At 39.5% G+C, this 12,269-nt stretch overlaps 1 protein-coding gene across 1 annotated transcript; it reads left to right on the forward strand.

Annotated features, from left to right (window-relative positions):
* The first annotated feature begins 1,941 nt into the window (after positions 1 to 1,941).
* LOC118801716 lies at positions 1,942 to 11,470 on the forward strand. Its single transcript, XM_036562081.1, has 6 exons — positions 1,942 to 2,025; positions 2,193 to 2,257; positions 8,121 to 8,468; positions 8,551 to 8,781; positions 8,873 to 9,217; positions 11,388 to 11,470. Exons 1-6 carry the CDS (start codon positions 1,943 to 1,945, stop codon positions 11,468 to 11,470), a joined length of 1,155 nt encoding a protein of 384 aa, XP_036417974.1. The 5' UTR covers position 1,942.
* The last annotated feature ends 799 nt before the right edge of the window (positions 11,471 to 12,269 follow it).

Below are 12,269 nucleotides of genomic sequence, written 5' to 3' on the forward strand. Positions count from 1 at the left end.
TTTTTTTAAATGTCTCTCAATGTTCGACTTTTTGCAAAGGCTGAAGTCGCTTCTCATTCTCCTGCTTCTCATTCGAATTGCCCCGTTCCACCTTAAATGGTGTCTGATACGCCAGATTCTACTGCTGCTCCTTTTAAGGTGGAACGGGAAAATTCTAACAAGAAGCAGAAGAAACGTATCAAGAAACCAGCTGGAGTGATTATAACTGCAAATAAGTCCATTCATCTCCAAATTATCGATGTTCATCTTAAATCTTTCTCTTTGCCTTTTCGTTGTCTGTGTTGCTGTGGTGTCCAGCAGTCTGTGAGTCAGTCTTCAGCATTAAAGGGTGAATTAGCAGTTATGCGTTAACTCCAGCGTTTAAGACCATTTATTGTGAAAACTGTTAGAACTGTGTGTTATAATGATTTTACAGTAAAGGAGGATCATGTTATGTTATTTTAGCTAAATATCTAGTTCTGCTGTGGAGCCGCAGCAGCTCTGCAGCAGTGGAGAGATTATTCAGGCCTGATTCTCACCCCAAACAGAGTCAGAGTCACTGATGAGGATTTTGAGGCTGAAGTGTGGCTGAAGTTTAATAAAGGACTCTGAATGTCGTGTCTGTACAGATCCTGCTGAAATGTTTAAATTGGAGCAGTTTTATTTCAACAGTTGACAATGTTTTGCACAAACTTGTTTGGTTTGTATTCGATTAATTTTGTTGATTTTTGTTAAGAAAAGCCTCAAATGATTGACTTTGCCTTTACTACAAATTTTTGTTGGATATCACGCCTTTGGTTGTGTAAGTTCGATTGCTGGTTTCACTTAAACTTTTTGGTGATCTTTTGTATATTTGCAGATTTTCAATTGTATGTTTCTTTCTGGCTCATGATTAAATGCAGTGTCTTCTTCACACGATCAGTTGGGCTTGTTTGGTGTGTCAGGTGGAGATTCACAAACATTCTGTGCACTACTTTTCAAAAAGTAGCTAAATAGTGGCCACTACTTTTTCTGGAAAAGTAGCTAAATTGTAGCTAGCTACAAAAATTGGGAAAGTAGCTACAAAGTAGCTAACTACTATTTTTTCAGTAGCTATCCCAACCCTGATCTCTCTCAGCTTTTCTCCAGGATCCAGAGCTCCTGCATCTTCAGCTCTGAAAGTCCAGTCCACTGAGCTCATGGTGAGTGTTGTGTTGTTTATGTTGGGGAGGTCTGTGGATCATGAAGAGAGGGTCTGGTTTTTTCCAGTTAGTCAAATGTAGAACATTTATGTGCTTAAAATGATTGTAGGTGTAATAATATCATTTAGTCACTGGAGGGCAGCAGTGTGTGTTGCACAGAGCTGGTGTGAAAGTGAGACATACTGAGTCAGAGGGGTTTTGGGGGCTAACTGTGCAGGATCATCCATGCTGTTAAAACACCACACTGCACATTCCAGTAGGAGTGTGTGTGTGTGTGTGTGTGTGTGTGTGTAAGAGAGTGAATACTGAAGATGAGCTTTTGTTTACCACTGACAGCAAAACACAATGTGAATGTGTATTCCAGAGTCACAGAGCTGAAGACACTTTGCATCAGACTCAGACTCTACTGGCAGATAATGCAACAGAAATCTTCTTCCTCTACTGTGAACCTCATCTTCCTGTTTTAGCAAAGCATTGTGGATCATGTAGTTTTTGGCCAGAAATGAATCTACGCAGACACAGAGGTTCTGTATCACTTCTTCATTAGTGCGTTTAGCCTGTATATCTGTCTGCATGTTCAGTCTGCATAGTTTTACTCTTATTAATCAACCTAAAATGTTTAACTGTTGACAGACAACAGTAAATAAATGACAGTCCGTTTAAAGTGCCTTCTCTATTTTTAACTATGAGCTCTTATAAAAGGGAAGGAAATCATCACTAAAACCGCTGACTGAAACACTGAACACTTACTCCACCACCACAAACACACCCCACACCCACACATGCACTCTGTTCATACACTCTGTTCTCTCACTCTGCTCTGTCCACTCAGTTACACAGCTGTGAGAAGACTTTACAGAAGAATGTAAGTAGTAAAGGTTCATAATTTTCTGTATTAATGAATATATAAAAGTGTTTTTTATTAAAAAAAGGACTACAGTTTTCTCTGTAAAATAACTATGGAGCATCTGATTGTTCGATTGTTACATTCATGTGTTGAACTACACAAACATATTATTCTCTATTTTACAGTAAAAGTGGAATCATGAGCTCCAAATGTGGGATGTTATCACTCATTATCCTGCTGTGTGTTTCAGGTAGGATTATTCTGCTATAATGAATTGCTATGTTTATGGGAAGTATTTATTTTTTAACACATGTAAACAACGGAGTAAAAAGCTTTCATTTTACCTCGTAGATGTTGAGCTAAGACAGTGTGTCTTTAATGCATTATTGGGAAAATCGAGAAGAATATAGAAATAATAGCTGTGAAAACTGAGCATATTTACCATAGGTAGTAGCTGTGGTGGTAGAGGAAATTATCGATCTTTGGTGTTATTTTCTTTACTTTGAAGAACTCACACTCTACCTTATCAAAACTCAAGTTTGTAGAGAACTAAGTTCCAGCTCTCCACTGTGTGCTGTGGATGCACAACATGACTGACAGACATGTAGATACGCCTCCTTATCCTGATTGGTTGACAGGCTAGTAGACACACCTCCTTATCCTGATTGGTTGACAGGCAAGTAGATATGACTTGTATGTATGTTAAGCACCCCACTTCATTTTTTTTCCTTATGTTTATAGAGCTTCTCAGTGACCCTGTCTGTCTATACAGCTCAGATACCCTGTCTGTCTAAACAGCTCAGATACCCTGTCTGTCTATACAGCTCAGATACCCTGTCTGTCTAAACAGCTCAGATACCCTGTCTGTCTATACAGCTCAGATACCCTGTCTGTCTAAACAGCTCAGATACCCTGTCTGTCTATACAGCTCAGATACCCTGTCTGTCTAAACAGCTCAGATACCCTGTCTGTCTGTACAGCTCAGATACCCTGTCTGTCTGTACAGCTCAGATACCCTGTCTGTCTGTACAGCTCAGATACCCTGTCTGTCTAAACAGCTCAGTTACCCTGTCTGTCTAAACAGCTCAGTTACCCTGTCTGTCTGTACAGCTCAGATACCCTGTCTGTCTGTACAGCTCAGATACCCTGTCTGACTAAGGATACTGTTTTAACCCCAGATGTGCTGCTGGTTCACACTTGTGGTTAGCCACTCAGCTGGGTTGCCTTGGCGACCCTTCCTCTGATGCTTTTCTGAGCTTTCCTGTTATAAGGATAAAGGGCAGCTGATCTACCCTGATTCTTTTTGAAATCAGGAGAAAGTTGATTTTACTATTGATTCCTTTGTTTCTCTCCGTGTTCTCTCCTATTCACAAGCATAGTGGTCATTTTTAGAGCACAATAGGGTACAAAATAACACTTTTTGTTTATTTTCTAAGCATTAGAGTAAGATTTTTACAGTGCATCTTACAATAATGTTGCAAATGCAGCTACTCTTAAATAGGTGGGCCCAGCATCATGGGGGTCATTTAGTGGTGCAGTACCTCACCAACCAGTCATCATTCCCCACTAAACCCTCTACTATTTATACATGCTTCTATAGTGACAGGCAGCAAAAACAGTCAAAGAGGTAATAAACTCTGTGGGCTCTGCTAGTAAAAGGCTACAGCAGTAAACACAGATAAAGGGTTTGTATGCATCACCTTGTACTGGCTGTGTTTAGGAAAGCACTGATTTCTTCAATTGATTCATTTCATGGTACAAAAACAATTTTCAGGGTGAATCTTGAGAAAACCACATTCTACTTGAATCAGTTTATTATGTAAAGTAAATCTGTTTTAAGTTGTGCTCTGCTGCTCTCTGCTCCTTGTAATAAACTACATTCCTTACATGCAAAAATCATAGCTCTGTTCATGTTTTTAGGCATTAACACTAGAAATCATTATATATTACTATTGGTGTGTTGACCAGTGTCCAGGGTAATGAGCCTCGGAATTAACTATTGATCAGTAGTTATAAACAATTATAAAAATTTGATTATCATTTATGGTTATAATTAGAGCAGGCATAGAGCATGATCATATTTTTGGCTTCCTAGAACATAATTAGGGTCTAAAAGGATTAAATGCTTGGGTAATATATGATACACCATTGGCTTATTGCTGTGTAACAAACACTCAACTATAGTTAGTGATGGCTGATATGACTTACTGTCTTTTTTCATCCAATACTAGAGGTGGGAACAAGTCACTAAGTTGCAAGTAGCAAGTAAGTCTCAAGTCTTGACACTCGAGTCCCGAGTCAAGTACCAAATCAAGACAATTGGGTCTTGATTCAAGTCCCGAGTCAGTACAGGCAAGTCTCAGTTCAAGTCTCAAGTCCTAATCTTCAAGTCCTTAACAAGTCAGTGTGCATTCTTCAGCTAATTTAAGCCTATTTCAACACTGAACACAAAAATGATGGTAACGGTAATACAGCCTTTTAATGACAGCATGTTAGTAGTGTGTGGCTGTATATTCATTTTTTATTTAGTCATTTTTTTACCCTTCCAATAAAATACAAATTCCATGGTACACAGAGAACCATGACAGACATAATGGTGTAAAGAGCAGAGCACCTACACATGAAAAGAAAAGAAGAAAAAAAGTTTATATTTGAAGATAATTTAGGGGAATCCTTTCTTGGGATCATTGGGCATGTAGGATTAAAGTAAAACAACAGCTCTAAAAACTCAGCCAACTAAATATAACTGCTAGTTTGAATTGAATTTAGATGACAACAGAAACCAAAACAACCAAGCTGAACAAAATTTACATAAAAGACAGCAAATTGATGGTGAATGTACAAAGCTCATTTTCTTATTTGCCAGCAGCTTCTTATTCGAATTTTCCATTCCACCATAAATAGCGCAGCAGTTATATTCCGTTGCAACAATTAAGATTGAATGGAAAATTTGATTATGAAGCTGGCAAATAAAAAGTCAACTTCAGCCTTGTGGTGAATTTTTCGCTTGTTTTAACTGCAGAAGCTTTTAAAAATCACTCAAATAGAGAGAGATGTGTTTCTTTTGATTTGCTACCGTGAGGAAAATGATCAGTTCGCCTGGTAAATTTCTCCAGTAAGAGTTTATGAGCTGAGCTAGGCTTGTCGATGCTATTGATGCTTCACTTGCTTCCAGCTTATGGAGGCGAACTTGAACTCTAACACTTCACTTGTCTTCTGCAATAAAATACACCCGGCATAATATCTGTATTGGCTGTTATCCAATACAGATTCTATAAAGATCTTCTAGTGCACATAAAAAGCGGAGTTGCCTGTGAATTTATAATTAAAAAGTAAATGTGGGCATCAACAATCTTTTGAAAGCATTTGTATTAGTAATAAATAAACACCTATGGACACACTCTTAAGGAGAACCACCACAGTGACAGTGTTTGTACCCTGAACAGTGAACAGTTTGTGAGATTGTATGTTGTACTGATTACATCATTCCCAGCCTTTCAGCTATGGTCTGCCACTGGAATTAAAGTAACTGGTTAAGTTCAATTCATGAAAATTGTGTGTTCAAAATAAATTAATTTAAGGCTTTTTAATGGGCTACACTGATGTCTAAGCTTAGTGAGTTTATCAGGATGAACAGAAGTGAAATTAACCTCTATAATTGATTATAAAGTTAATACGCATGTAAAATCTTCATAATAAACAAAATGCAATTGAATTTACAACTCAGACCATGATTTTGATTTATGGTATAACCAATTTGTACTGCTTTCATGTACTAATGTTTTTTTTTTTTTATGACACTGTTCATTATAAGTCCATATAACAAAAACAGCTAAATTTGTAGATTATAATTATAAATAAATCATTGTATTTTATTTTTATTTTTTGTCTTAAGAAGTTAAAAATAGTGTTTTGATTTGCAAATCTGATGTTTTTATCTATTTTTGTTCTACTCTATTTATCCATAACCATCATTTGTTTTTCAAAGACAAAATATTGCTTTTAAATACCAAACAAATACATTACATATACACTCATTGAATTCAGGTGTTTCATTCAGTGCCATTGCCACAGGTGTATAAAATCACGCACCTAGCCATGCAGTCTGCCTTGAATGTGTCATTCTAAAGAGCTCACTGAATTCTAGTGAATTCTAGCTCGGCACTGTTATGGGATTCCACCGTTGCAACAAGACACAAAATTTCTTCCATTCTAGATATTTCACAATCAAATGTGAGTGGTATTATTGAAAAATCACAGCCTCTCAGCCACAAAAATTCAGACCACGTAAAGTTACAGAGGGGGTCACCAATTGCTGAGGCGCGTAGTGCATGAAAGTGTCCAACACTCTGCTGACTCAATAACTACAGAGTTCTAAACCTCCTCTGGCATTAACTTCAGCACAAAAACTGTGCGCCAGGAGCTTCATGGCATGAGTTTACATTGCCGAGCAGCTGCATGCAAGCCTTACATCACCAAGCACAATGCCAAGCGTTGGATGGAGTGGTGTAAAGCGCCGCCACTGGACTCTGGAGCAGTGGAAATGTATTCTGTGGAGTGTCGAATCATGCTTCTCTATCTGACAGTCTGATGGACGAGTCTGGGTTTGGCGAATGCCAGGAGAACATTACCAGCCTGACTGCATTGTGCCAACTGTAAAGTTTGGTGGAAATCTTAACGCCTCGGCATTCTAAGACATTTTGGACAATTGTGTGCTTCCAACTTTGTGGAAACAGTACAAGAAAGGTCATTCGCTGTTCCAGCATGACTGAGCCCCAGTGTACAAAGCAAGGTCCATAAAGGCCTGGCTGGGTGAGTTTGGTGTGGCAGAACTTGACTGGCCCACACAGAGCCCTGACCTCAACCCCATCAAACACCTTTGGGATGAACTAGAACAGAGATTGTGAGCCAGGCCCTCTCGTCCAACATCAGTGTCTGACCTCACAAAATCTTGTAGAAAGCTTCCCAGAAGAGTTGAAGCTATTATAGCTGCAAAGGGGGACCAACTCCATATTAATGCCTATGGATTTAGAATGGGATGTCACAAAAGCACCTATACGCATAATGTATAGGTGTCCCAGTACTTTTGTCCATATAGTGTAGCTTTATATGATATAAAAATCTTTTGATTTTATAATACTTATCAATATTTACCAAGTTGGTCACCAAGTGTCTTGTTTTGTGGACCCCTCAGAGAATAAAGTACAGTAGTGACTTCTAAAATGGCTGCACAGTGACAACACAAGCTCATGTATAACCTTACAACAAAACACTTGATTGGTTTAAAAAATGAGAGTAACAACTTAATACACTGGCCATGAAAGACATAATTTCTTTCATACTTCCGATTTATATTTCAATAAATGAGTGAGTGGATGTATAAGGTACATGGGCTTAATTGGGCACTTCCTATTACTGTTATTACTTCCCCTGTTATGACCTCCCCCTCCATCCCACTGATCATCAGTCTCATATCTGACACAACTGGAGTTTGATGAGAATACTGGTCTCCTGACAGTGTAATACAAATCCTTAATCAGATCAGTTGTACTGCTATCAAAATATATTTTTTTATCAAAATGTAGGGCGACATGGTGGTGCAGCACTGTCGCATCACAGCAAGAAGGGCCTGGGTTTGATTCCCCGGCCGGGTGACCAGGGTCCTTTCTGTGTGGAGTTTGCATGTTCTCCCCATGTCTGCGTGGGTTTCCTCCGGGTGCTCTGGTTTCCTCCTACAGTCCAAAGACATGCAGTCAGGCCAATTAGATATGCTAAATTGCCCGTAGGTGTGAGTGTGTGTGTGAAAGTACATGTCTGTCTGTCTGCCCTGTGATGGACTGGTGACCTGTCCAGGGTGTTTCCTGCCTTCTACCCAATGGCCACTAGGATAGGCTCCGGCTCCCCCTATGATAAGGATAAGCGGCGTAGAAAATGTGTGTGTTTGAGTGTGTGTACCTGTCAAAGGATTCTACCTGTCCAGACAGGTCAGTCTGTAAGATTTATATATAGCATTATATGAGTTCTGTTAAAGTTTTGAGACTCTTTTGTTTCAGAATATTTTGATAAACAGCTTTTGCAGGCTGCTTTCTCCATCAATATATTCTCTGTTTCAGGTTGGCTTGGTAAGCGTGTCAGTGTGTCCTGCAGTCCTCAGACTGTCTGTGCTCTGCAGGGGTCAATGGTGGAGCTGATGTGTTCTTACCCAAAAAATATCAAAACTTCTGCCCAATCATTCTGGTTCAGCTTTAAACAGAAAACTAAATGGAGGAATGAGGAACATCCAGAGGATTTAGCTTTAGACTCAGACTACACAGGACGAGTGAACACTGAGACCAGAAACTCCAAATCAACTCTTACAATCAGAGAGCTGAGAGAGAGAGACTCAGGAGAATATCACCTCATGATCATCACAGAACAAGGAGAGAAATACTCCAGTCCTGCAGTTACAGTAACAGTAGGAGGTAATAAAACAGTACAATTATGACACCATAATTAGACTTTGAATGTTTAAATAATCTAATAATGAACTGTATCTTCATTCAGATCTGCAGCTGAATATGACCCAGAGTGGACAGGAAGTGACTCTCACCTGTAGCACTTCCTGCAGTCTGACCTCTAAACCTGATTTCTACTACTGGTACAAGAATACACAATATATACACAAATACACACCTTACAACATGCCCCAGCCTCTCGTTTTATCCAGCAGAGCTGATGCTGGCAGTTACTCCTGCTCTGTTAGCGAACATGAGCAACTCAAATCCTCTGCAGTCGGTGAGTGAAGTGCAGCTCAATACAGAGATTTTCTCTCCTGATTATTCATAAACTGATCACATATAACAGCAGTGATTTGTGTTTCTTACAGATGTTTTTACTGAGGACTCTGAGATGAATGTGAGTTACACAGAAAGACAGATCGATGCTGTGGAGGGTTTATCAGTGGATTTTCTCTGCACTTACTCACATCCCAAAGCTGAGAGAGTTAATAAAGCTTTCTGGTTTTACTTTCGGCCTGAAGTGGAGTCAGAGGAGCTGAGTGAGGAAGAGCAGTTTGCTGGTCGAGTGGAGTTTATTGGAGATAAAGAGAGAAACTGCACTCTGAGAATGAGAGATGTGAGAGAGAGAGACTCTGGAGAATATCGCTTTCAGTTCAGCACTCAGTCTGGAGAGACATTTACTGGATCACCTGGAGTCACTCTGAAAGTTACAGGTAACTATATATATTTATTGTGGCAGTGGAGAAGTGGAGACGCTACTGTGTGTGAATGTACACACACACACTTTTTCTAAACAGCTTATCCTTCTGGGTCGCAGAAGGTACTGGAGCCTATCCTAGCGGCAGGGTTGGGATAGCTACTGAAACATTAGTAGTTAGCTACTTTGTAGCTACTTTCCCAAAAATTGTAGCAGCTACAATTTAGCTACTTTTACAGAAAAAGTAGTGGCTACTTTTTAGCTACTTTTTGAAAAGTAGTGCACTACTTTTTAGCTACTTTCAAAGCATCAGATTGGATTGTCAGAATGTTTGTAGATCTCCACGCCAAACAAGCCCAACTGAAAGTGTGAACAAGACACTACATTTAATCATGTGCCACTGAAAAGCTGCAAATATATAAAAAGATCACCAAAAAGTGAGTTTAAGTGTAACCAACAATCAAACTTACACAACCAAAGGCGTGATATCCAACAAAAATTTAAAAAGTAAAAGCAAAGTTAATCATTCCAGGTTTTTCCTAACAAAAAAAAAAATGAAAAAAAATAAATAAAAAATAACCGAATACAAACCGAACAACTTTGTGCAAAACTGTTGAAATAAAACTGCTCCAATTTAAACATTTCAGCAGGATCTGTACAGACGTGACACTCAGAGTTCTTGAAGCTTCAGCAACACCTTAGCCTCAAAATTCTCTTCAGTGACCCTGGCTCTGCGCAGTACTATTAGTAATAGTCTATTAAGAATATGTTTTTTCCACTTTAGCTAAGCCAGGGGTCGGTAACATGCAGCTCTCTTACTGCCTTGTTGTGGCTCCACAGCAGAACTAGATATTTAGCTAAAATAACACGACCCTCCTTTGCTGTAAAATCGCTATAAAATACAGTTCTAACACAGTTTTCACAATAAATGGTCTTAAACACCGTAGTTAATGCATAACTGCTAATTCACCAACCTTTAACGCTGAAGGTTGGCGAGCAGGCTGCTGGTCACAGCAATGCAGACAGCGGTCTCACCTAGCTAGTAGCTAATGAAACAGCAAAGAGAAAGATTTAAGACAAACATCCATAATTTGGACACGAATGGATTTTTTGCATTTATAAACACTCAATTGGTTTCCTGATACATTTAATCTGCAACCAGAAACTGTCAAACATTAAGTCGCAAAGCTGAAGTGTTCTCATTCGACAGCTTCTCATTCAAATTGTCCTGTTCCACTTTAAATGGCACAGCAGTACATTCTGGCGCCTCAGGCACCATTTAAGGTGGAACGGGACAATTCGAACAAGAAGCCGCCGAATGAGAAGCTGGATTCAGCCTCGTGAAAGTCGAATGTTGAGAGACATTTTACAAGAAACTCTGCTTTCGCAGAAAAGTTTCCTGACTGAGGGACGAAAAAACGGCTATAGCTGACCTAAAGATTAAAGCAGAGCAAAGTGAGTCTGAGTTTTCATTTATATTTTTATCCTATACTAGCACATCAGCACATACTGAGACATACTTACAGCCATGATGGTAAAACTGACATAAACTATTGTGGCTCCCAAGGTGGTTTCATTTTTGTTGAAAGGACAAAATGGCTCTTCTTAACATTTCAGTTGGGACCCCTGAGTTAAGCCTACTAGTAAGGGGTGATCAGCGCATGACCGTTTGCTCAAACTGTCCACGGCTCTGTCGAGATACAGTCACCACCAGCCCAGTTAATGACCGCATTCTGTAGTTCATTTTGTGCAGACTGTCTGAAGCCTGTAGTGAAATCGTAGTGAAAATTCTCGCTATAGCTACACAAAAATTTGTAGGCGCTACAGCTATTAGCTACATTTCATAAAACTGTAGCGTCTTCAGCTACTAGCTACAAAAATTTGTAGTTAGCTACAAAAAGTAGCGCGCTACTTAGCTACTCCCCCATCCCTGCCCAGCGGTCATCGGGCAGAAGGCAGGATACACTCTGAACAGGTTGCCAGTCCATTTCAGAGCAGACAGGCAGACATATACATTTATACACACGTTCACACCTATGGGCAATTTAGCATTTCCAACTGGCCTGACCGCATGTCTTTGGGCTGTGGGAGGAAACCAGAGCACCTGGAGGAAATGTGTGTACACAGTACTGTACAAATATATATTGCAATATGTGAATTACATATATATGGCATGTTCTCTGAAGGTGACCATGAGTTCCAGCACAGCATCACACCAGTCAATCCATCATGGAATGAACAGTTTGATCCTCAACTTTCATGGTACTGATTATATATAGAAATAGGACTGTTTTATTCTGTTTGAAGGTTTTGTGGATTTTCAGTTATGACAAAAAAGTTCAGTTTGTGCTTATTTCAGATGGAGGCATCTCATCTGGTCTGGAGAACAGTATCCGATTCCACCTTACCCTGAGACAAGACAGAGTCCAAATGATGTTCAGGCCAAGACAAAACTGAGGATGTTTAATTATGGTCACAAAATTGGACTTGAGCTTTACAATAGTACTAATCTAATCTCACTAATGATCCTAAACTAGAGCTCTTCAGATTTGAGTTTACTGAGTATTACAGAAAGTCCTGCTAATACGCTATCATGCGGGGAAATGTTATTATTTCAACACCCTTGTAGTGTATTCCTTAAAAAAGTCCATATGGCTTTATTTTAGCTATACACATTATGTTTTTTCCTCCACTGTCAGGGAGTAAAAGAGAATCATTCCACATTTCTCATCTTTCCTGCAGTAATTTAATCTGCAGCTCATGGTTTATTTGTGAAGGTGCTAAGGGTTCAGAGCAGAGCTCAATGTTAAAGCTGGTCACAGTGGGAGTGGTGGTCCTTCTGGCTCTGATACTCATCACAGCAGCTCTGTGGAGGTACTGTGTGATCAGGAGGAAGAGAGGAGCAGAGAGAGACACAGATATTCAGGTACTGAGAGAGGATTTCACTCTTTCTCTGTCTACATACTCCTATAAAGCTGCTACTGAATAAACACTGAAGTTGTTCTCTTCATCTCTCTAAAAGACTCCAGATCCTGCAGACCACACATACACAGCTCTGAATCCCACCA

The sequence above is a fragment of the Colossoma macropomum genome, unplaced genomic scaffold (assembly GCF_904425465.1).
Source record: "Colossoma macropomum unplaced genomic scaffold, Colossoma_macropomum, whole genome shotgun sequence".
NCBI classification, from domain to species: Eukaryota; Metazoa; Chordata; class Actinopteri; order Characiformes; family Serrasalmidae; genus Colossoma; species Colossoma macropomum.